General features: G+C 43.8%; 1 protein-coding gene across 1 annotated transcript in view; it reads right to left on the bottom strand.

Annotated features, from left to right (window-relative positions):
* Positions 1-379: 379 nt before the first annotated feature.
* LOC308280702 (vasoactive intestinal polypeptide receptor 2-like) overlaps positions 380-26,741 on the bottom strand; it is a gene marked incomplete at its 3' end in the record, with an annotated part of 68,734 nt that continues 42,372 nt past the window's right edge. The window contains exons 3-6 of the mRNA XM_080755021.1: positions 23,133-23,240; positions 19,714-19,811; positions 953-1,050; positions 380-518 (exon numbers count right to left, since the gene is read on the bottom strand). Coding sequence (XP_080611147.1) covers positions 380-518; positions 953-1,050; positions 19,714-19,811; positions 23,133-23,240 — 443 coding nt within the window. The remainder of the gene's footprint in view (positions 519-952; positions 1,051-19,713; positions 19,812-23,132; positions 23,241-26,741) is intronic.

Raw genomic sequence — 26,741 nt, 5'->3', positions numbered from 1 at the left:
GACCCCAAATGTGTACAATATACTGTAAGCTGAAATGTTATTGAATATAATTGAAAGACAGTGACATGGTTTGTTTTTTGCCTTGAAAATAATAGGGCAGACAATATTGCCACTGTCTGTATGGGAAAACGTTTTTTTGTTTTTTTCAATTAATAATAATAATATTGCCCCACTTGATTGGATCGATGATTGATCGGTATTGGGTGATCAAACTTAGGTGATCGGTGATCAGTTCCAAAAAACCTGATCGACCCATCTCTACTCGCGGTTGCCCACGGGTTCTGGTCGGCCCGTGCATCACTAGTGTGTGTGTGTGTGTGTGTGTGTGTGTGTGTGTGTGTGTGTGTGTGTGTGTGTGTGTGTGTGTTTTCAATCTGACCAGGGATGGCTGGACACTGCAGTCTGCGTGCTCGTTGTGTGAGAACAGGATGGAGTCCTTCACCAGAACGGCCACGGCTTTCAGGATGAATGACACAAACAGGTTCAGATGGATGTAGTTCCTGGTGCAACGCAGCCGCCTGGAGAGACCGCACACGCACGCACGCACGCACGCACGCACACACACACACACACGCACACACACACCAGTGACCATTTAGTTTTGGTCACTTTTAGTCTTCGGAAATGTTTTAGTTTCGTTGACTAAATATCATAAGATTTTAGTCGACTGAATCTAGAGCCTGATGCCACACACACACACACACACACACACACACACACACACACACACACACACACACACACACACACACACACACACACACACACACACACACACACACACTGCAGGCTGTAGATATGAGGTAAGGATTATAGTGTATAAATAAATAGTGTCATGAAGGGTACTGTACAGTGATCTCAGCCACTCATGAGTGTTGATGTGTGTGTGTGTGTGTGTGTGTGCGTGCGTGCGTGCGTGCGTGCGTGCGTGCGTGCACTTGCGTGCGTGTACCTGAACAGGCAGAGGATGGTAATGCTGGTTAGCAGGGCGATGAGGGAGAGGCTGTGTCCCAGAGTGTAGAAAATCTTCACCACTCTGTAAAAAACCACCTGCAAAATGTGCACACACACACACGCACACGCACACACACAAAAAGATCTTCTTTAAAAAGATGTATTAAAACAATTCTAATCCGTATCTCAATGAACCAATACGTTTTAACCCTTCAAGAAGAAAGAAAGAAAGAAAGAAAGAAAGAAAGAAAGAATGAAAGAAATAAAGAAAGAAAGAAAGATGGATGCAAGCTAAAAATAGAGAAAGTCTCTTGTGCACATATTTCAACCAAAGGAAAGAAACATTGTCCTCGCGGGGAAATGAGGCCACCAAAATTGATAGCCTGCGGGATCAGAGGTCGTTTATTTCAAAACCGCTTTGGCATTCACACACTCTCACTGCGCACAAGATGGATACCAAAGTATGCGCTCCTGTCAAACACAGACGCACTGTTACGACAGCGCCCATTAACTAGTCGGAGTCCTCCGGTGCGGCGAGGGCGCCTCCTTAAAAGTGAGTCTTAAGTGCGGGGGATCTTTTGAGAATGAGTCCCCTGGAAATAAGGTTCATTGAAATTCACATTAGATGCACTGCAAGGAGGTGAGATGAGGCGAGTTCTGTTCCATTTGCTACAGTGAAAAAAAGTCTGTGCACTGCGTTGTTCGAGAGATCGAAGCGTTGAACAGCAATTCAAATGTTGAGCTAAGAACCAGCGTTCTGCAGACTATTCTTTATCACTGTTGAGTCGCTATTTGTCAGATTTAATAACAGTGTGGACAGTTTCTTTATGTTTCTTATGTCCCCTCACCACTCACTAAGGACCCGTCGTCAGCCACGGCAAAGAGTGTGTGTGTGTGTGTGTGTGTGTGTGTGTGTGTGTGTGTGTGTGTGTGTGTGTGTGTGTGTGTCTGCGTGTGTCTGCGTGTGTCTGCGTGCGTGCGCATGCGCGTTCACATGCTTGCGCATCTGGCCTTTGTCGACCTCCCTCAACACTCTCACTCGCTCTCATCATCTATAAACAACATTCTCTGAGCCTGAGACATCATCTGGAACACACAAACACACACACACACACACACACACACACACACACACACACACACACACACACACACACACACACACACACACACACACACACACACACACATGCATGCATGTAAATGCACACGCATGCACACAAATGCATAGGCATACTCATGCACATACAGTACAAATATGCATGAATTGAATATACACATAAATGATCAAATATGAACACACACACGCGAACGCACACACAAAATCTTTGAGATAGACAAACATCCAGAGACATCCCCCCTGGCATCCAAATAAAATCCTGCAGCCCCCAAATGTGTTTAATATTTGAGCTAATTATAAATGCAGCCTTTTTAAACAAATGGATCTTTGGGCTTTGGGCTTCTTTGGATCTTTGGGCTCTCAGAGAAAAAATGTCTAGCATAAGTCCTGAACAAAACCTCCATCTATGTCCTTTACAGATGATTTCTGTTCGAGATTTCTGGCTTGCGCTCACTTTCTGTCTTCCTGTCTGACAGAAGGGGTTTAAGAAACATTAATTTATTTCTGATCGCTAATGAGCAAAGTTAAGAGTTATGGTCCTTAGAGACAACTGGGGAGTTTTAAGGACCCAGGGAATTTTCTGGGGAGTGTGTGCATGCGTGCATGGAAATGCGCACTTCTGCACATGATCGCTTGTGCATAATCTTTATTCATCTAGAGATGCTTTGCATCACATAGGCCTACATGCTCTTTTTTGTGCCAATTAGGTGAGTGCTATCTCACACACTTATACGCATTCATCTAGTAGTTACCCAGGACAGCTATTCTTCTATTGTTGGTCACTGGGAGCTGACCAGTACAACCACAGTCTTCTACTGTTGGTCACTGGGAGCTGACCAGTACAACCACAGTCTTCTACTGTTGGTCACTGGGAGCTAAACAGTACAACCACAGTCTTCTACTGTTGGTCACTGGGAGCTGACCAGTACAACCACAGTCTTCTACTGTTGGTCACTGGGAGCTGACCAGTACAACCACAGTCTTCTACTGCTGGTCACTGGGAGCTGACTAGTACAACCACAGTCTTCTACTGTTGGTCACTGGGAGCTAAACAGTACAACCACAGTCTTCTACTGTTGGTCACTGGGGGCTGACCAGTACAACCATTGTCATCTACTCTAAGCACAGTTTACTTGTGCCTAGAGTCGAAATCAGTGTTAAGCAAGTTACTTTTAAAAAGTTACTTTACAAGTTACTGCTCTGAAAATGTAACTAGTTACATTACTAGTTACTAAAACATAAAAGTAACTACTTACTAGTTACTAAAGTAGTTTACTTTACTTTAAAAAGTTAATAATAAAAACTAAGCAGCTACACTCTTATTTTGAAAGTATAAAGTATAACCCCCCGAAACATTAGACGTCTAATATACATCTAAAGGCTCGTCTAAAATACGTCTAATATACGTCTAGATTTGAAAGTTTTTTAGACATCTAAGCTTAGACTAGACGTGATTAGACGTCTAATAGGCGTCTATATATAGACAGTCTATATTTTAGACGTCTAATAGACGTATATAAATAGACTGCGTCTATATATAGCTGTTGAAATAACGTCTAATCAACGTCTAGTAGATTAGACCAATTTTAGACCAACGTCTAATAGACGACTATTGCTCAGTGGGACACTTATAGGAGTCACGATCTTATTTTGAAGGCCGACAGTCCGGATGTTAAGTGTTTACTTTCGTTTGACTTGACACAACACTACTGGCAGCTTAGCTTGACGAAGATGTAAAAAGTCACAGCACAGAGTTTGGCAATCCGACGAATGGACATAATCAGCCAATCATACAGGCTTTAGGCAGCTTGCTACATTAAAGGACAACTCTTCCCTAAATAACATCTAGGCTCATTTTCCTACTTATATTGATCCAAAATTACTATCCATGGTGTTTATTAGGCAGAAATGCCCCTGTCCAGTTTCCCCAGCAGAACCCAGCAGCCCTCACAGCATTGAGTGGAGCCTATAAGCCTATCGCTTTTAAACCATTTGTTGTGGTCAAAAGTATTTTTGGTTTTCATGAATGTGTTAGTTGTCATTACAAATACATCCATGCCTTGGTTGTCCCACACAAGCCAACACAATCTCATAAATCATGTTTTGGGGTGAGCATTCGGCACAACTGCCAATCAAAGTTGACACGGGAGGCTCTCTCCATTCCGACATGTCGCCACTCCGAAATGGACTTCTTATTGTCGGAGTGGCGACACTCCCCATGGGCCTAAGGTTTAGGGTAGGGGTAGAGATAGGGTTAGTGTCGGAATGGAGACATGTCGGAAAGGAGACATGTCGGAGTGGAGAGATGCACCCAGTTGACACTACATTTGACACTTATATTTTAGTGTATTTTATTCCTGCAAAGATAAATTTATTACTATATTTCCAACCAGCGAAACTGCTGCTGTTGCTCTCGTCTGCGTTTTCCATTTTGTGTATGTGTGTTCACTGTGTTGCCTTGCTTGTGTGTGTGCTGTGCGGCGTATGCGCTCGTTTCGTTTGTTTTGTGTGTATTTCCCCATAAGGCAAGAAGCCTGGCCAAGTCTGATTGGCTTAGCCTGAAATGTTACCCTAGGTCAACCAATCATCACTCCTCTTCAACGCATTGGTTCAAGTTAGTGTGCGAGGCCAGTCACTTCTTTCACTCATGACCATGAGAGTTTGATGACAGAGACAGGCTCCGCTGTCGCTCAGTCCGCTCTCCGCTGCAAGGAGAAACAGTTCAATTGGATCACAGAACGTAACGCAGTAACGCGCCCATTTAAACCACAGTAATATAGTATAATGGCATTACTGAATGGGAAAGGTAATGTGTTTTAAGTAGTTTTGTTACGTAGCGCCATTACTTAGTAACGCGTTATTCCCAACACTGGTAGAAATACATTGACTTCTGCATCTTCAACTTCTGACGTCTTCTGCATCTTCAACCTCAGGACAATTTCAAATTGTCAGAATTCATTAAATTAATTCCACCAAACCTAATATATATATATAGATTAACACGACATATACATACACCACACAGCACAAACCACCCCCGAAGGGTGTGTGTGTGTGTGTGTGTGTGTGTGTGTGTGTGTGTGTGTGTGTGTGTGTGTGTGTGTGTGTGTGTGTGTGTGTGACTGTGTGTATTAATTAACCTGAGGCTGCAGCGTGAGTGACAGATGTTGAGTCACCCAACGTCCCCCAGATGGAAAAACTACTGTGTCTGGAACAGGAAGCAAACGGACACTCTACAGGAGGACCAGGCGACACCTGAGGGTCTGGATAAGCTCTCTATCTCTGTCTCTCCCCGTCTCTCCCCGTCTCTCTCTCTCTCTCTCTCTCTCTCTCTCTCTCTCTCTCAAAAACACACACACACACACACACACACACACACACACACGGGGGGGAGGGGGATCGTTTGGATGGAACACAGACCTGACTTGCAGTAGTAACCATCATAATACAATGATCAAGTCTCTCTTTCTACATCCATTGACCGGTTCATCCTGCCAACAAAGCCAGACATTCCAAACGTTTGCGTGGCCTACATCTGGCCTAGATATGGCCTACATCTTGGCAGAAGCGGCTCAAAGTTTGTAGCGTAAAATGGCCGCGACTTAAGTAAACGGAAGCGTGGCCTTCATGTGGCCTAGATATGGCCTACATCTTGGCATAAACGGCTCAAAGTGTGGCTAAGCTTCACAGGACGTGCTGTGATTGGCTAGCGGGACGCTTGATGAAATTAACTCATTAACTCATCAATAGCACCGCTCACTTCACACTAGGTACTAAGTAAAAGTATCAGTACTGCAATGTAGTGTAGCAATACTCTGTTTGACTCTTTTGAAAATAGCATGTCTACAAGCTCACAATGCGTCGCATCGTGACACACTGTGATCTTTTACTGTAGATCGGCTATTTAATGTATGTTTTGTAATAATAATCAAATCTACAAAGTAACTAGTAACTAAAGTTTTCAAATAATTATAGTGGAGTAAAAGTACAATATTTGTCTCTGAGATGTAGTGGAGTAGAAGTAAAAGTACTGAACATTGGAAATACTCCAGTAAAGTAAAAAGAAAAAATTGTACAAGTACTTAAGTATATGTACTTAGTTACTTTACACCACTGGTGCCGTGTTGGGACCTTATACATGTAGAGGATAAGGTATTGTTGTTATTCATCGTATGTAGCTGAAGTGGTTAACTTTAGTGCCATTTAGTCATGTCTGCTACAGCGATTCACACTGGGCACTGCCATGAGGTCATGCATGTGACCTCTTGAGCGGCGTGAGCTGTTGATTGGTCCCTCTTTGTGAGGACTTACAGACGCAACAGATACGATCCCTTGGCCTTCGGTCGCGCCGTAAAAACAATGTGGACATAAACATTTGCATGCAGCACAGAGAGACAGACGACAGACAAACACAAAGAGAAGGAGCGCATGGCTCATGAGATGTGACAGGGTGACAGACGAAGGCGCAGACATCTGTACACAAACCGCATGACAAATTACATGGACGCCAAAAAAACATGCCTCAGCCATGGGAGGAATATGGAATAGGGAGGGATGCACAATTAACCGGTCGTCGTACCGGTATATCGGTGCCCAGCGATATTGGCCGTGAAAATGCAATATCGGTAAAATATGATTGTGTTTTAATGTGATGCTGAAATAGCATTTTGTGATGATTGAAGGCTGCAGATTCAACCAGGGTTTTCTGGGGAAGCTTTCAAAAGGGTCTATATAAAGAAATAAAAGAAAACCAGCTGGAAAAATGTAGTAAAACTCCATGTTTATCTTTACTAAGTAGTTTAAGGGTCCAGAGGGTCCGACTAGGTTGCTGTACCAAGCGTTCTGGTTACCATAAAGAACAACGTTTCCCAAACAGTAGGTCAGGACCCAATTGTGGGTCGCGGATCCATTTTCGTGGGTCGAGAGATTTTTTGTTTCCTAAATTTAAAGAATGTAAAAGATATTCCACAAACATTCTCTCATTTTCATAAGTTGAAAATCAAATACAAACATTTCCAAAGATTTTCATGAATGAAATCAAAATAATCCAAGAAATTCCCTAAATTAGAAAACATTGTTTAAGAAGGAGTGAAACTAGCCGATCTGTATAGCAACACAGCACGAAGCGACGCGTTGTGAGCTTGCAGATTTGCTATGGCATTTTCATTTCTTTGGGTCCTGGGCAAATGTCAAATTTCTCTTTTGGGTCTCGAGCTAAAAAGTTTGGGAACCACTGATATAGAAGACTTCAGAGCGGACTGTGGGACAGAAAAACACTGTCATCATGTGAACACAATATTTCCTGAATTCCCCTCCAGGAATCAATAATGGTTTATCCTATATTGGTCATACTATATATATTAGTTCCCGGATATGCTTAGTTTAAAACCTGGATGTTTCATGCCTGTTTAATAGCAAACATACAGTATATCCTATCTGCAAAGGCTTGGAATGCAGCCTGAACCACATGCAATAACCTGGAAGTTCAGTCCCCGTCCCCCCAAGCCCCAAAGAAAGATAAACACATGCAAAAACACATTCACATGTACAGACAACGCACATCTACAGAAAGGCTGACAAAAAAAGATATAAACAGATGTAGACACAAACACACCCGCAGGCACGTGCGCATGTGTGCACAAGCACACGCATGCGCTCGCACATGCACACGCACGGTCGCACGCACGCACGCACGCACGCACGCACGCACGCACGCACGCACGCACGCACGCACGCACGCACGCACACACACACACACACACACACACACACACACACACACACACACACACACACACACACACACACACACACACACACACACACAGAACAAAGGGGCTATAGAACAAATCCCCCATGGAACTCCCCCCATGGAACAAATGTGACTTCAACCCCATAACCCCCACCCCCCAACACACACACACACACACACACACACACACACACACACACACACACACACACACACACACACACACACACACACACACACACACAAAACACACACACAAAACACACACACACACAAAACACGAAGACGGGCATCCCCCCGTAATCACCTCCCAGCCCCCCATAACCCTGTAATCCTCCTTAGAGTTGGCTGGTAATTCTCTCTCAGGTTACCATCAACTCACTGAGAGGCAGTGGTGTGATATGGATTTTAGAAGTGTGGGTCCTCTAAATTCATGACGTCATGCGCACACGCTGTTTTTATTGTTAATTAGTGTGCATATGAGGCGCCCGTGCGTGCAGCAAAACAAGTGTGGGCTCGCCGAGCCCACACGAGCCCATGGCATCTCACCCCTGCTGAGAGGCAGATCGGAACAGACATAAACTCATCACAAAGAGAGAGAAGGGAGAGTGTGAAGGGATAATAAGAAAACAGGACGAAAGGAGAGAAATTACAGACTTACAAGCAACACGTTTAGCCACCATCTCACCAGTCAAATAAACCAGTAAGACACCTAAGGGTGAAAAGCAACCTCGCCCTAAAGCGAAAGGTCTCGCAGAGGGCGAGGGCGCGTAGGACGGAATTCGCACAGGACGGAATTAATTATTAATATATATCGGACCAATTATCCATATATTGGAGATCCCTGATACCCATATGGAGATGAAAAAAAATGTTTCATACAACTGTACATTGTGCAAGTACAGTAACGGCAGGGGAAGCAGCTAAGAACATAGTCAAAAATCTGAGCTATCCGTGTGCAAAAGTTAGAGTCTGTAGAACCAACCGTGTGCTGTGAGACCCCAGACATGCTTACTCGGTTACTCCTTATGTGAAAGTCCTATGACGTCTATGACGTCTGACATCATACATACAATCCCTTTTATGCTGTGAGACCCCAGACATGCGTCCATGCATGTCAGTATGTGTCTCTCAGTCCTTGCCCCTTTTATGGGCATATTGGTTGGATCGGCGGCTCAACTGGAAAATTTTTGTTTCGTACAACTGTACATTAGGGATCTCCATAATGTATGGGCATACAAGGGACAAGAACGGAATGTGATGTCACAATGTGGTGTCACGGATATCCAGGGTTTGATCTTTGATGAGGTGATGTCACAACAATGTGATGTTACAATGTACAATGTCAACAATGTGACACAACAGCTATAGATTATAAGCATTGAGGTGTTACAGAAGGACGGAAGGACGTACGTACGTACGTACGTACGTACGTACGTACGGACAAAACAGGGTCTAATGATGCTGTGGACTACATGTGATCAGTCTGTGATGCCATGATGAAGGTCATGTGACCTAAATGTTGATTAATTTATAAAGGACAGTCTGTGATGCCAGTCATCTATTGCCGTGGTTCTCAACCTGTGGGTCGGGACCTCCTGGTAAAAACCTGGCCAAACATTGGCCAAAATGTCAAAATATATTTATCTAATTTAATAAGAAACAATATTTATCTGTGGAACAGAGTAAAAAAAGTATAAACAAATGCCTCAACTACTACAATTCCAAGAGCTTGTCGGGTTGGGGGGTCCCAAGAGGGGTCACGGCCTGAAAAGATTGAGAACCACTAATATATTCCACTTAATGTATAACTTACTCCATACTTGGACAAGGTTTCAACCTACTGGTATATACAGTATAGGTACTGCATGGCAGCATGCACAAGACATTTTGGTGCTTATCGGTTCAGTGGTTTGCGAAATTAGCACATATCACAGCACACAAACTGGTTTCACAGCATGTCAATTATTTTGTCAAAGTCATAATAAAATGCATCAATATTTTAATAAAGAATAATTATGGCGTCTACAGGCGATGTCTCAGGAAACTCTCTCAATATGTTGTTAATATATGACGAATGCGGACCTAGCAGGCCACGTGGTTTGTCTGGAGTAAAACCTGCAGTTTTCTTCTAACAAAGTATCATGCACTGAGCGAGGGACATCAAGCACACGCACACAGCACACACACACACACACACACACACACACACGCACACACTTGCTTATCAAACTTTGGGGAACATTGCAATGACAGACAGGATCATCCATGGGTGAGGGTTTGGGTTTTAGGTTGAGGTTTAAGACTCTGGGGATCCGCTCATAATTTTCCGACATCCCATTATTCATTCCATTTAGTGTGAGGTTAGGGTTAGAGTTAGTTATAATGGGGCCAGTCAGACCAACATGGATGTCAGAATACTGGGCTGTCGGATGACATGGCACCCAAAACATGTTTAGTATCATTGGATGTTCATGTGACATAACCTCCACACGTATCTTTATTAAAATGTTGTGAACACTATGCGAATACAAAGCTTATTGTACAACTTGCTGAGAAGAATGGAATGTAAAGTTAACAAGGTTTACATGAATGAAACATACGTAAACCCCACATAAAGATGTTAGTTGGAGATTTCCCCAGACCGGTCTGACAATTAAATGAACACGGAGAAGGACTTCTAGACTCCTGACTATTTATTTTATCAGTGCCATACAGTGTTGAGTTTAACAGCAAATTTAGATTTGCGCAACCAAACATAAAATAACTTGTCTTTTAGTTCTACTGGATTCGTCACTTGTCCCTACCAAGTTTTTATTTGTTGACGGAATTGTCAATATATTTTGTCTAAGTTTTCGTTATTGTAGCGTAGTTTTTCTTTAAATTTTATTCAGTTTTCGTCAGTGAAAAAAGGTAGTCGAACATTTTACGTCGTTTTATTTTACGTAGTTTTAGTCGACAAAATCAACACCGGTGCCATACCATTCAGGAATCATCATTTCAGCTACAGTGATGTGTTAGCGAGGTCATAGTTAGCGCTGTCAGAGAAGCGCATCGTCTCCTCCTCTCTCCTCAGTTTCACTCCATATGTGTCGGACCAGCTGATAAGAACACATTAACACAGATACCGCAGATACCGAATATGAGTGTTGACTCATATTCCTATCTTAAAACAACCCTGATGACGGGAAATTAAACATCAACCATCCATTACAACCTCAACTCTACCCAACCCAAAACACACAGACACCACTGACACCGCCTGGGTCAGGATGCCAAGAAACCTTTCAAACTGTATTTCTTGTATTGGCAAAAGGTGTTTCTAAAACTCACACAACATTGTTTAGTCAGTGGCATAATGTTTGCTTGATGTGAAATTTAAACACTTGTCATGGTCTTTTTAATAGTCTCTGGACTTACAGTAGATACCGTACCGACTTATCAGAAACCTAAACACACACTCACACCCCTGCACACGCGTGCAGCCTTGCGCACATACACACACACACGACTTGCACATATCACAGCAAACACAGAACGTGTTTCAAACAACCCTATACTGTTCCAACTATCCCCGGGAGGCGGAATTCTGGGAAAATGCCCTCCTAGTACATTTAATGTGTGCCATATATGTTTGGGTTTAGAAAAAAAAAAATACTTTCTCACAGAACAATGTTCCTCTGAGGTATTCTGGAATGTTGAGACACACAAAAAAAATATATATCCTGTGTCTTGAGCATGATGTGATTTCTGTTGGGATGGCTGTACTATAGAGGATATGCGCGTGACATCACTATTTCTGCCATTGACAGCCCATACATCCAAACAGAAAAGTCCTATCTGATTGTATTAAACAAAGTTAACACACCAACATTGCGGCTGTACTGAAAGCTTGAATTATCCTCTTTCTATCTGCAAAGTTTTTGTTTCATAAAAAATCCACCATAGGCATGTTATGAGCTACTTAGTGTCAAGACATTCTGTGCAGGTTTTTATTTTTCCAAGTGTCAGAGTTAGGGTCGATTCACACTCTAATAGTGAGCCTAACTAATTTCGGTTCGGCACTGGCCAGACCCAAATATGGGCCCCCCCCTCCCGGTTCGGGGGGGCGTCAACCGACTAAACTCGGCTCCACGGTGCTGGCGAAATGTTGTGACCTCCCGACTTAATTTCGGTACTCAGCGGTGTCTTCTCATTCATTCAGCCCGGCTCCAAGTTCATATGCTCGGCTGTGAAGCCAATGAAACAGCGGTTGTTTGGGAGGGAGGCACGCCGACTTCTTCCAATGTGGCCGTGTATTGATCGTCGCAGAGCGGATACATTGTCAGCTGGTTCTCGCTGGGAGGCGCGCTTAAACACAACTTTGCTAATTGCTAGTGTTCAGTGTTGATAGGTTTTCCACGACGAGTTGTGACTGTGTGATGACATGCATGCAGCAAGAGAGGCGGCACGTGTGAGCTTGTAGATTAAATGTTTTTGACAGAGCTCGATCGAGCGTTTGTGAGTAGGGTTACCAACCGTCCCGTAAAATACGGGATCGTCCCTTTTTTGGAAACTAAAAGACGTGTCCCGTATTGAACTGAAACGGGACGCTCTTTGTCCCGTATTTTAAGGTTGGGGGATAAATATGAATGACGGGATGATTTAATTGAGAAATGACAGCGATTCTGCCTGTCAGAGAGCTTCCACTTCCACTCTGCTCTCCTCTGAGACGACAAGTGCTGCATCCCATTGCTGTGAGAGGCGCTGCGCTGTTTGTAAGCAGCTGATTGGCTTATTAACAGTGTTGCTAAGACACAGTCTCCGCCCCCTAAACACTCCCTTCCCAAGCATGGGCTGTAGGTTCACTCCACAAGTTGCCTGCGAGAGACGATACGAGTGTGTGCGAGCGACCATACGACAGTGCTCGGCTCAGAACATTGTTTAATGTCTTAAAAAAAACGTGTGACAGAAGATTGTGTACAAACATATTAGACATGAATCCATGATAGGTGATAGGCTAAACAAAAAGGTGAAAAAGCAGGCAAGCAACAGAAAATAAGCCATGGATATCGGTATTCCTGGGAACACTACAGTAATCTTGTCTGCCAACTAAAGCGACCCCAGACAGGCTGGTATGTGAAATAACATAAGCATGCGTTGATTTTGTTTTTAAAACCTAATGGTTATTGCTGTATGCCAATATGATTAAACTAGTGTTGGGTAACCAGAGAGTGGGCACATAAGGACCAGGTAGACCCAGGCGATATGTTTTGGAAAATTGAGAGAAATACAATATAGGACTACACTACATGATTTTAAGGTAATAGGTTAGCTGGCCCAAAGACACCCGAATTAATATTGTGAAAGGAAAAATATGATTTAAAGCTGTACTGTGGAAGCTGCTCAACTAGTGGTCAGTAGCGGTATTGCTTTTTTCGGCTGGAGTCGCCGCAGACCACCGCGGCCGTCGCGAGCACCTCCGCCTCGCCGATACGCATCCGTAGAGCCGTCTCCCGTCATTTTTAGACCAGGATTGAGGGAGTAGCAGGCAAGATTCCTTCACCAATGTAAACACAGTTGCTGAGGGAAGCTACTTCCTTTAGAGACAGCAAGACTCGCTGTGATTGGCCGGTGGTGTATGATCTGCGCTGTGATTGGCCGGTAGTGTATCATGTGGGAGATGACATCATTTTGCCGGGAAATTCTACCCCCCTCACAACTCATAGAAAACATATAAAGAGAAGGCTTCAGAAGCTGAAAATAACAGAGTGGGTGTTCTAAAACTTTAGCGATTTAACAGTTAGGACAATTTTAAGATTTGTTTTATAAAAAAAGTTACATGGTATAACTTTAATAGAGGAAAATACCCGTTTTAGCCAACTTTATAACCGAAAATATCCGATTTTTCGGCCCAAAGACACCCGAATTAATATTGTGAAAGGAAAAATATGATTTAATATAGGAAAATACCCGTTTTAGCCAACTTTATAACCGAAAATATCCGATTTTTCGGCGCCGCCTTTGGCGGCGCATGTTTCCTTAGAAAGTGTCCCGTATTTGAAACTCTGGGAGTTGGCAATCCTATTTGTGAGTGTGAGTGAGAGAGAGAGAGAAGAGACCCCGGCCGCTGGTGCTTCTGACTGCTGGAGCTGCTACTCACTGGACCTCCAGTCATTCAGCGTGCAGCGCGAGGTCAAGTCAAATATGTATCCGCCCTGTAACGCTCATTCATCGGCCACAAACGTTGTCATGCCACGGACCTCCAATATTTACAAGCGACTTCGGCACTAGCCGTTAAGAAAGTATGGATGAACTCCCCCCGAACCTAAATAATTTCGGTCGGGGAGCCCTCCCGAACCGAAATTAGTTAGGTTCCTTATTAGAGTGTGAAACGACCCTTAGGAAGCACTCGTTTTCAACAACACAACATCCTTCTGCCTCCTGCATTATGTGCAAATTAGAAACAGGTGGTATGCAGGGCCGTTGAGTGATTTGCAACTAACACATCCAAACTCCAATGCTCCATGCTGCTCAATGTTTTGCCACTCAGTCTAGATTAGGGGGGCGGGTCCCAGTGGACATGCATACCCTCTATAGCGGCAAAGCATTTCCTGACCAAAAAACATACTGTAAAACTCTCTCACACGCACGCACGCACGGACGGACGCACACACACACACACACACACACACACACACACACACACACACACACACACACACACACACACACACTCCGGCATGCACATACACATGTTCACACGCACACACACTCACTTGCTCACTCAAGCAAGTAAGTGAGTGAGTGAGTGAGTGAGTGAGTGAGTGAGTGTGTCACTCACTCACACACTCATTGATGTTTGTGTTTCGATACTTATGGAGGATGGAAGAATCCCTAAAGTATATGGTATATCTGTGAGCTGTGGAAGGACTGCCACTCCCATATTGGACTCTACAGTCACAAGAGGAGCTGCTCCAGCCAGAACCAGCAGCACTGATCCAATGGTCCTATGGGACTTCGGAAAGCAATGACTTGTTAGGATGCTCAGAATTTAGTATGTTGAATGGGGTGAATGTTGTCAACAGAAGGGTAAATTCAATTCTGCCTTGACTATATATTTAACCACTTCATGCATGATGTCCTATACTGCAGCTTGTCACTGTACCCTGTAGTACCTGATATGTATTGAGATCTGTATATTGATATGTGTATTTTGTATGGCTTTTGTATGTCTCTTGGGATATTTTGAATATTTTGAATGTCAATATGTATTGCTATTTACATTTTTGGATGGGTTCACACCAAGCCAGCCAATTAATGACTGCTGTGACTCATTTCACCCTCAGCCTATCAGTGCATAGGTGACAGTCTATTTAAATGCAGGTGTGTATGACCATTAATTTATGTCCTGATGAAGATCTATTAAGATCGAAACGTTGACCAGCAATGGACTCATGGAGCTTGACAAGTGTGCAGACTCTATGTCCTTCTTCTTTAAATTCAATTCACCCCATAACCGCTTAACCCTATAACTCTGACCTTAACAAAAGAAGTTACAACCCGGGCAAAATGTCCTAAAAGAGCCCATCCTCCTTCATACAACACATCACCCTATAGAGCAGTGGGTGTTGTGAAACTGATTCCCAAATGTTTTAGCTGGAGTCTACTATTTTTACTACTTCTTAATTTAAAATTTGTTACACTGTATGGTATTCACCGGCGCCTAACTTTGTCACCACTAGGGGGAGCACATACCTGGGTGAGATATCGCCCACGCACAGCGCACATATCGGCTAAAACAGGTATTTTCAGGTATAAAATCCGCTAAAACAGGTTTCCTTTATTAAATCATATTTTTCGGGTGTCTTTGGGGATTCACATTGGTTATGTCCAGGCAGTCAGTTCTGTTCATATTAACTAATAAACGGTGGTTTATTGCTCCATTCCTTGCTGTCCCAATTCCTCCTCCATCTGAGCCATCCAAATTCCAAAAGTTGACGCTCTGTTAGCCATATTCGACGCAAAACTTCTTCAGAGTTTTACTAACTTATCTTCAAATTGTCCACAGAAGCTCTGTGTCAATCCCTCATGTTCACTGCTGTAACAGTCTGTAGCAAATATTAAAAATAAAATTTTGTTACTCACCAAAACAATTACGGTTTAGAGGAGTTGAAAGCATACTTTCCTTAGTGGGAACACTCGAGCCTCCCACCTCACGCCTAAAATACACTTTTTAGCTAGAAAAGAAAATATTTCACCGGAAGGCAAAATCTGGCCAATGGAATTTTCTATTTACAAGACCATTTGACAGTGGTGAAAATATTTTCTTTTCTAGACATGAAGTATTTTAGACGTGAGGTGGGGGGCTCCAAGTATTGCCACTAAGGAAAGTAGGCTTTCAACATCGTCTTTGTTTTGGTGAGTAACGAAAATTTATTTTTTATTTTTACTACCTACGAGAGGCTGAGCAGCCTGGGCTACCGCGGCTGTGAGCGCAAGGGAACATCAGTGACATAGCGTTGAGGAGAACTCCTAACGCTATGAAAAGAGCAAGTAGAAATGTCTGTCCAGTGTCCCTGCCTCCCCCACATAAAGGCTGCGTCCACGCTTGGTCAGGTCCAAGTCCGCTCACACGTAATGGAGAATAAGCAAGTGAATGACTCCTTGTCTCCTTCTAGTATCTTCTTTAGCCTTCTAGCATACAAAGCTATAGCTACAGCCTACAGCACTGACGCTGGGTTGTTTACCACCTGCCAAATGGACACAGTGACAGGGTAATGACATCACATCCTGTGCTTTTACCGCAACGGAGAAAGTAAGGGCGCCCTCAGATCTGTCCTACGCAAACTAGACTGTTTCCGTTGCACTCATGTGTGTCTGACAGTCCGCGCTCTGTTTGGAATGAATCGAAAGATACTATAGTAGCGCGGGGGGTTCGACGCGGGAGGGAGGGGGGGCCTTGAAATGTGTAACAAGCGCCAGTGGTGGTCTTGTATGTTGTGTTTTTTGGGACTTGTTTTTGTGTGGCCTGCATGGTATGTGGGTTAGAGCTGCGATCGGGGCCATTTTTTCAGTCCGTGCCGAACCCGTGTCCGACAGTTTTTTTGTCGGTCCGGATTGATTGATGTCCGACCATTAATCATTAAAATGTGTCCGACCCCTATATTTCCCAACGCTTTTCCCCCTCCTTTATTTTTCTTTGAGGAAGCCACTGATTTACACAGACTAGCAAACTTGTTCTAATGTGCATGTGCATGCAGCTTGCCTGCTTGTTACGATTATTATGAATATTAAGCCACATTGTGGCTTGAGAAAGTGTTTAAATAGTAGGCCCTACGTTGATTATTAAATAATATAAATAATATGCGTCTGACTGCAGTGACTCACTGCCGGCTGAACACTCATCCTGCAAGTTTCTACGTCTGTAAAATAGCCGATCTGCAAGCTCACAATGCGTTGCGGATGCGAGGCGTTGGGAGCTTGTGTGTGTGTGTCTGTGTCAGTCAGTGTGTCAGACTGCATGTCTGTTTAGTCCATGCATGTATGAATGCGCAAGTCAGGTGCACGGTCTACTGGTTGATTTTGTTAAGATTGACAATAAAACACAACACAAAGTATGCTACTTGTCGTTAATGCGAGACACCCGTGGCGTGGACGCGGTCAGATCATGGAGAGCGGGGGGAATTGAAATACCAAATAGTAGAACATAATAAATAAATACAAAATCAACTTGACCAACTCCCTAAAATGGAGCCTGGGAAAATGTAGCCTGGGAAAATGGTCCCAATCTGGCTGGGTCTTTGGCCCATGTCTGATGCTATATTTCGCGTATTTTTCACCATTACTTTGAGACTGGTCGTCATAGACAGAGCTCCTCTCCGAGAGACGAGAGCTATTGCGGAGGGTTGCGTGCGTGCGTCATGCAGGACAGTTGCATTTCCAGCTCAATCAACAATCACTGTGACATCCACAATAAATACAAACCTGTCCAGTGACAGTCCACTGTTACTGTCCAGTCAGAGTCCACGACTCCACAGTTCATCTTATCACAAAACATTCCTCCTCCTAGTCGGCTGCTTGCTCCCCCTCCACCAGAGTAATCACAGACTGACTCCACCAGTGGCGTCAGTTCAGCAAAAGCTAAGGTATGGCAACATGACTGGTGTCTTGCAATAAGAGCCAATACTATGTGTAAACGCGATACATGGTTTGGTGAAGACACCAAAACGACAACGACAACTCTCCATCATTTAGCTGGGGACCACCTGGAATCCCTCCAAGGACCATTGGTGGTCCCTGGACCATTGGTTGAAAACCATTTTGCTATGGAGCTGGAGAGACAGGGAATCCCCTGTTAGTGAAGAAAATAATCTATGATTATTATCAGAACTTTTGCCCCTTTCTTTAAACAAAGAAATGTCACTTACATCACCTCTAATGGCCTGGTACAATAGAAAACCTGCAATGTACTCCACATGGACTGGAGTTGAGAACCACTTGAGTGTCGTGTTAAGTGTTGTTTGTGTGTGTACAGGGGCGTCACAAGGGGGGGAAGGGGTGGGACTTGGTTACTATGGCCCAAGGTGGGGTGGCCTTAATTATTTTATACTATTGAAAAATAGCAGATCTACAAGCTCACCGCACGGCACTGAGTGAAGCGAACATTTTTAACTAAGATTTTGCTTCTGGGGGGTCCCTGGACCGTGGCCAAATACATATCATTTTGGGGGTCTTTCACATGAAAAGGTTTGAGTGCCAATGACATAGAAACCTTCGAAGGATTTGAAATATTCAAAGACTTGCACAGTTTTTCATGATTTTTCAAAAACTAGCCCTTACCCGTTCAAAGATATGAGCTCCAAAATGATGTGCAGTGTGTGGGTTATGGGATGTGCACTGTGCATACAGTATATGAGGGATGGAAAGTAACTTTAACTGGTGCTTGCATGATAATATGTAGGAGCATCAATGTAAGAAATACCCGTTTCGTTTAATGGCTACCGCCCCCACCCCCCCAGCCCGCCCGCCCACCCACCCGCCCACCCGCCGCGCACACACCCGCCTGCCTGCACACACACACACACACACACACACACACACACACACACACACACACACACACACACACACACACACACAGAGCTGGTTAAACATTTTGCCTCATGCTAGATGCAGAATAGATGTGCCTCATGCTAGATGCAGAATAGCTAGTAGATACACCATAAAAATGCTAATATACAGCATATGATTTGTGAAAGTGACAAACGGGCTTCACAGTTATGTCAGGTGTGTTCATATGCTAATGGTGATGCGATTTCAGATCAATTGCTCCAGCCACTGAGGAGAAACGCTGTTTCAGACAGACAGACAGACAGACAGACAGACAGACAGACAGACAGACAGACAGACAGACAGACAGACAGACAGACAGACAGACAGACAGACAGACAGACAGACAGACAGACAGACAGACAGACACTCACTCACTCACTCACTCACTCACTCACTCACTCACTCACTCAGACATTCGCAAAATTATAGTATAGATAGCAGATCTACAAGCTCGCAGCGCGGCACTCTGTGCCATGCTGTGAGCTTGTATATCTGCTATTTTTCAATATTTAAAGCACAAAATAGTCTAAATTCCCAGTTCCCAGTCTAAATAGGTTAAACCCCCTCCCCTATGAAGAACATTCATTGGGGGGCCCGCAGTGAATCCTTGTACCCAGGGCCCAGAATTTGGTGCGACGCCCCTGCACTTGAGTGTCGTGTTAAGTGTTGTTTGTGTGTGGTACATTTTTCATCCTGTTCTGTTTACTCATGGGCTTCCTGTGTTTTCTACATTCTGTGTGAACTCCTCTCTGACATTCTTGCTATGACAAAGATAAAGAAGGACGCGTCCAACCTTGTTGGGGTCCTCCGTGTCTTCAGAGTAGCAGGCTGTGAAGACACTGGGATGCTTGTGAGACCATCCCTGCTCTGTACAGTTCCTACTGATGCTACCTGAGAGAGAGAGAGTGAGAGAGAGAGAGAGAGAGAGGGAGACTCGTTCATTCATAAAAGTGTTTGCTTAGTGCTTTCAAAAAATTCAATCACAAACTACTAATACTACTAATACTAATACTGCCACAAAAGATAATTAGAGCAACACAAAAGTGATTCCCATATCATTTACAGAAACGGTTGCACCTTCACAGTCCTCCATTTGTCCTAGTATTTATATTCAAACAATACGCATGCTTTGACTAAATTCTTAAAAGCTGCTAAACAGTCATAGCTCTGCCCTCCATCAATTTTTGAGCGGTGGTCACAACGCTCCTATACGTGGCGGTGTGTGTGGGTCTGTCTGTCTGTCTCCGTCCGTGTCTGTATGTAGCCTACAGTACCTTTTATGACCACACATGTTAAGGGAGGGGCGCTGTTGTTCAGGATAGGCCAGGCACACTCACACACATACGTTCAGGCCAGGCCAGGCACACACACACACACACACACACACACACACACACACACACACACACACACACACACACACACACACACACACACACACACACACACACACACACACACACACACTCTCTATTGGTGAGCAAGTGTGGCTCTCTCACTCATTCACTCACTCACTCAATTCAATTCAAAAATTCAATTCAATTGAATTCAATTCAATTATTGCGCAGCCTCCACGACCACCGCTCAGTTCACACGTGTGTGATTTTTTTCTTTCCTCACTGTAGATAAATTGCCAAATTTGCCTGGCCAAAAAGGAAATTCAGAAATCTACCTTTTTGTCTTCTTCTTTTTCCCATACATAAAGCCAAGCAAAAAATGACCTCAACAGAACACTAAGTGTTCTGAATAAAGATGCCAATCTTGAACATTGTGCAAAACAGTAATAAATGGTCTCTTTTGCAGTGCAAAAGGACAACTTTTTTTGGTGTGTGTTCTGCACATGTGTGTATGTTGTTGACATGTGGAAAAAAGGTTTGAGCCCCAAGGTGAACCCTAGCGTCCATATTCCGAGAATTCAGCAGATCTACAATCGCCTATTTTCGGCAAAGAGCTTTGGTGTGGAGGGGAAAAAGAGCAGAGTGAAAGGTCAAGTTTTTTAAGTATTGACGGTTCAAGTGGTTAAATATCTGAAGACCCCTGTTCTAAAGCCTGGATGTTGTTTATGAGTTCCAGCTCTTTTCTCTTTGTGCAGAATTGTATTTGGATGCCAGAGGATGTCTCTGAATGTCTGGCTATCTGCATTCTTCCAACAGGGATGTGTCTGTGTGTGTGTGCGTGTGTGTGCGTGTGTGAGCGTGTGTGTGTGTGTGTGTGTGTGTGTGTGTGTGTGTGTGTGTGTGTGTGTGTGTGTGTGTGTGTGTGTGTGTGTGTGCGTGCGTGCGTGTGCGAGTGTGTGTGTGTGTGTGTGTGTGTGTGTGTGTGTGTGTGTGTGTGTGTGTGTGTGTGTGCGTGCGTGCGTGTGCTTAAGTGCTTACATGTGCCATGCGTTCTTAAAAGCCGAGTGTGTGTTAAGGTGTGAGCGCTGACAGATGCTGTTAGAGGACTCATTTAGAAACATCTGGCAGATATTCACAGCTGTCATCACATCGCTACACTACATAACTACATTATAATCTACACCAGTCCGACGGCCCGGAGATTAGGCCTACGTTTCTGCCCCCCTGTCCGTCTGTGAGTCCTTTCGTCCATCCGTCCGCAGCATCAAACTTTACGTGCACACGCTCAGAAGGCCAAGGGAAAGATACCCAAGTTGGCTCTGTACTTGGACTGCTTTTTTCCCCGTCCACACTAAATCTTTAGACAAAAATATCCGACTTACAAGCTTGTATGGGGGGTGGAGGGAGGGATGGAGTGAGGGATGAAGGGTGGAATAGAGGGAGGATAGAGGGAGGGATGAAGGGAGGATAGAAGGATGGATAGAGGGAGGGAGGGAGGGAGGGATGGATGGAGGAGGTCAGAGAGGGGGCTGATGGGAGAGGAAAGGGAAGCAGACAGAAAACAGAGGAAGAAAAAACACAAGAGTAGAGAAAAGTGGAGGATAGAGATAAAAAACGATGAAGGGCTGCACGTGGATCAAAGGAGAAGAGGAAGATGAAAGGGTGGATGTGCAGGTGATGGATGAGGGGAGAAGGAGAGCGCTGACAGATCAGGTGAGATGGCCATGGGTAGAGAGGGAGTCAGCAGCAGCAGCCTCCTGGTCACAGATAGGTTGTCTGGTGGCCTTGCTGACCAGCAGGATACGAGACCCCAGACGCACGAGACTAAAAGCTCAGCCTTTCCTCTTCTTTTAATGGCCTCGGGAACTGGAATGTGACCAGTTCCAGCACCGCTGACCAGTACAAAAAGTTCAAAGGGCACGATTTCACTTCATAACGCTCCTGGGGTCATTTTCACATGTACTTGGGTTTCTGTGTGCATCCCAGAACGATCTCTAGGCTGCTTGCTTCAATATTTGGATGTTTGATATTAATTTGAGCAAATATTAATTTAACCCCCGTCCATTCAACATCAAACTCCACGTTAAAGTAATTGTATGCACACATCCTTGCTTCTCATGACTGATATTGTCCTTCCTAATGAAGCGTGCGTCTTAATTTTTCAATTTGACATTGAAAATGTCAGAGGATAAAGTACATTTTGTTTTTGATCATGACATTGTTGCTCCCTGTTGATTCAAATTCAGAAAGTGCACTTCAAAACGAAGAAAGAAAAATGAACATGGACATTCACAATGAAATAATTAATCAAAATATATTCAAGTTCATAGCAGTCATTATATCAGTTATGAGAAGCACGGATGTGTGTTTACAATGAGTCTAAAGCAGAGTTTGATGATGTCTTACATCGGATGAGGGGTGTTTGCTCAATGAATATCAAAACATGTATGAAAGCAAATTAAAATGTGAGTGAAGATGCCTCCAGAAGTTTTATAAAGTGACATTCCCCTTTAAATGGTTTCAAATTTGAACAGCAGTGGATTCAGGAGCCCAACAGCTGTTACTGTGTGAAGGTTGCCGGTTCGAGTCCCTGGCACAGCATGTGGACATTTGGCTGCAGAAAAGGATTATTAGCACGCATGGTCTGCAACAGCCACTGTGCCTTTGAGCAAAGCTCTTAACACATGTGGAAGGGAGTACAGTTTATCTCCCCCCAGAATCCCTGAGAGTTTGCGTGCGTGCACGTGTGTGTGTGTGTGTGTGTGTGTGTGTGTGTGTGTGTGTGTGTGTGTGTGTGTGTGTGTGTGTGTGTGTGTGTGTGTGTGTGTGTGTGTGTGTGCGTGCGCGTGTGTGATGACAGAGGAGTGAGGCTTACCATTCTTTCCAAACAGATGGAGCAGAGCAGAGGGACAGGGCAGGACCATCACCTCATCCACTGCTGCATTCTTCCAACAGGTGATGTTGTCCCACTCCCCACGGCAACCTGGACACACACACACACACACGCACGCACGCACGCACGCACACACACACACACACACACACACACACACACACACACACACACACACACACACACACACACACAGTAAGTTTACAGTAAGTTTACAGTAAACAATAAAAGAGCGTCTTCCCCAAGATAATCAGACACCTGAACGAGTTAGCCACATGCTTCAGAAATGATAATATCTCCCCCAATGACCACCAGGCCCCATGACATCAGGGAACTCCATATATGAGCATAAAAGAGATTCTGATAGCGTGACATCACAGTGAAGCCAGAGTGTGATGTCAGAGCGGCAAACCCATTCTGGAGTGGTTCCCTGACATCACAGTGACATCAGAGCATCATGACATCATGATGACACAATTTCTTTTAAATGTGTACACGTCTGCATGCGGACAAGCTGTGACATTTCTCATGGTAAACTGTGACCTTCGGTCGCAATAAATGCAGCGTGAATTCCTGGTCATGAAACTGCAGCCTTTGGTGCTGCACTGCAGTTTACACTCTGAATGTAGGGTTTACACCCCAGTATTAAGGGGGGACAGTTTGAAAAGATGAAAACCACACAACACTACTTAATGAACTTAAATGTCTTAACATAACGTATCGGTACATTAATATTTTCCAAGTTGTGATAAATCATATTGATCACATTATCCAGTATTTATTTGTCTGGGCCCGGGGAGTGATAAAAGGACAAATAGTTAGCTTAAACAGCAGCTTATCCAGCCTAAACTGAGCCTAAGCTGGGTAAATGTTCAATGTTCTACAACATTTCAGAAATATAAATCGAAGTGTATAGGCCAGGGCTTAAATAACTAGGGGTGTGTCAAACATAGAAAACGCAAATAGTTTATCCGGGTGCAAAGGAATGAAAACACTAGTAATGATGAGGCCGGTCGTGACTCCCTCCCTCCCTCCCCACACACACTGTTGAGAAATACCCAGTGATTGTACTCAGGTACTGTACTTAAGTACAGTTTTGAGGTATTTTACTATATTGGATTATTTCCAATTGTCAGCACTTCTACTCTACTGCATATCAGAGACAAATATTGTACTTTTACTCCACTTCAATTATAAAAAACAATATTAACTACTTCAGCCCTTTATACATTTTATACATTTGAAAACTTGTGAAACGGGACATTCTGCATAATGGGTACTTTCTACTTTTGCTACATTTTGATGCCAATACTTTTGTACATTTACTCAAGTAAATTTTGAATTCCGGACTTTTACTTGTAACAGAGTATTTCTACATTGCAGTAGTTAAGTAAAAAATGTGAGTACGTTTCCACCGCTGGAAATGCCTACGGTGAATGAAAGGACTACCCTTTCATTCACTAGGGCAGTACTTCTCTATTTATTCATTAATTTATTGATCTGTGTTGTGAGACACAGATCCAATACACAGGTCCCGAAATTGCCCTGAAAGCCACGTGACCATGAAGCGCTTGAATCACATCCTTTGCAACACCGACGGCACCGCGTCCAATTGAAACTAAGGTGCTGTGAGCCTAGCTCCGCCTTCTGTCTAATTTTTCGAGTGCTCCTGCTGCTTTTTCCCCCTCTACTCGCTTTTTTTAGCAGCCCCTCCTATTTTGGTTTATAGTTGTTTCCAGAGATCAAATGAAGCAGTCGAAGAAGAAACAGCGTTGACCCTCAGCAGGCCTATGTGAAATGAGCAGAAATAGCGTTAGCAGAAATAAGGCTTCCGGCGCCGATCTCTTCAGAATAAGGGTACCCCTAAAGCCATTGAAAAACGTTGAAAACGGATAATTTTATCATAATATGGACGTTAAAAATATAGATTATTATAGATTAAGTATCTAAACGAACAAACAAAATACAAATTAGGTTTCTGGGTAAAAAATAAAGGTTTTAATAACATAAAAACATGATAAATGGATAAATGCTGTTCACTGGAGTGCATAGCCTTTACAAATTTGACTCTGGACAGCAGACGGCTCTTTGTGTCGCCACTTTGGAGACATGCACGCGTGCGGGGAAACCTCCTCTATCACGCCACACTCTCCGCTAAGCGGGGGAGGCGTCCCCTCAATTTCTGTTGGCTTTCCAGTGCAGCCACCCGCTCAAGAAAGTGGCATTTTCTGACATTTTCAGACTCTAGTTGGTGCTGGAGAGCAGACGGCTCTTTGTGTCGCCACTTTGGAGACATGCACGCGTGCGGGGAAACCTCCTCTATCACAGCACACTCTCCGCTAAGCGGGGGAGGCGTCCCCTCAATTTCTGTTGGCTTTCCAGTGCAGCCACCCGCTCAAAAAAGTGAAATTTTCGGACATTTTCAGACGCCTCCCCCGCTTGGGGGGGGGGGGGGGGGGGTTCTGTGAAACGGCTCCCCCTATGGTAACAGCTTTCTATAGGTCACAATTGTGTCAGTAGTAGTCATTAACCACTCAATTAGACCACTGCAAGGCTTCTGCAGCGTCTGCTCGCAGTGTCTGCTCTCATGCTAGAATGTGTTTTGTTTTGTAACGTGCACAGTGATTTCCGCGCTGTAGGAATATCCGATTGTCCGTCCGAATCATCTGTTACCTGCAATGAGGAGGAGCGATAAAGATGGTGTGGGGGGTAACCAGACTATTAGTAACCACGCTAGCTGTAGAAAGTTTAGAAACCGACCGAGTGTCACTGTCTCGCTGACTTAATTTTTATTTCTATTCTACAGAGGCGCAGATAGAGAGAGAGAGAGAGAGAGAGAGAGAGAGAGAGAGAGAGAAAGAAAGAAAGAAAGAGATAAATCTATCAATAGAGAGAAAGACATAGATACAGTAGATACTCCGTATCAGTTGCATTACTAAGCCTAACAATGATTTATAATAACATAAAAACAATAATAATCGTCATAATAACAATAATAATACCCGGATTCAACACAGATCAATTATTGACAATATGTAAATTCTAGTTTAATTAAAGAGTTGATCCATATTTTCTCGCTGTCGTGGTGAAGAAAAGGCTGTGGTAAATAATTGCCCCACATTCATCGTTGCCCTTGGCAAGTTGGCATCCGGCCTTTATGCATCTTTATTCATTCAGGAGTGAAAAAGGAGAGAGAGCTATATCTGATAACCCCAAGGGCTGATATAACAGTATCTGACCAGTCAGTGTAAGCTCAGCCAATGCTGCTGTGTTCTATAGCTATATATTTTCCTCGTCTTTGTGAAGTTTTCTTTTTTACTGAATGTGATGAACAAACCACCATGGCCATTATTAGTGGTTGCCTTCGGGAACCATTCAAAGACAAAAACAACACACATCCTCCGTCTTTGGTGCCGAGACAGAATGCAAATGGCAGAATCATCAAAAACAAGAAGGGGGCTCGAAACTCAATTTAAACTGCAAATAAAAGCTCATTTCTTGTTTTTATGCCTTTGGTAACCAGTGGTGGAAAAGGTACTGACATTTCTTACTTAAGTAAAAGTATCAATACTGCAATGTAGAATTACTCGC

The sequence above is a fragment of the Nannobrachium achirus genome, assembly GCF_963921795.1.
Source record: "Nannobrachium achirus genome assembly, contig: SCAFFOLD_288, whole genome shotgun sequence".
NCBI lineage: Eukaryota > Metazoa > Chordata > Actinopteri > Myctophiformes > Myctophidae > Nannobrachium > Nannobrachium achirus.
Note: the sequence above shows the minus strand (reverse complement) of the source record. Positions and strands in the feature narration are given on the sequence as shown.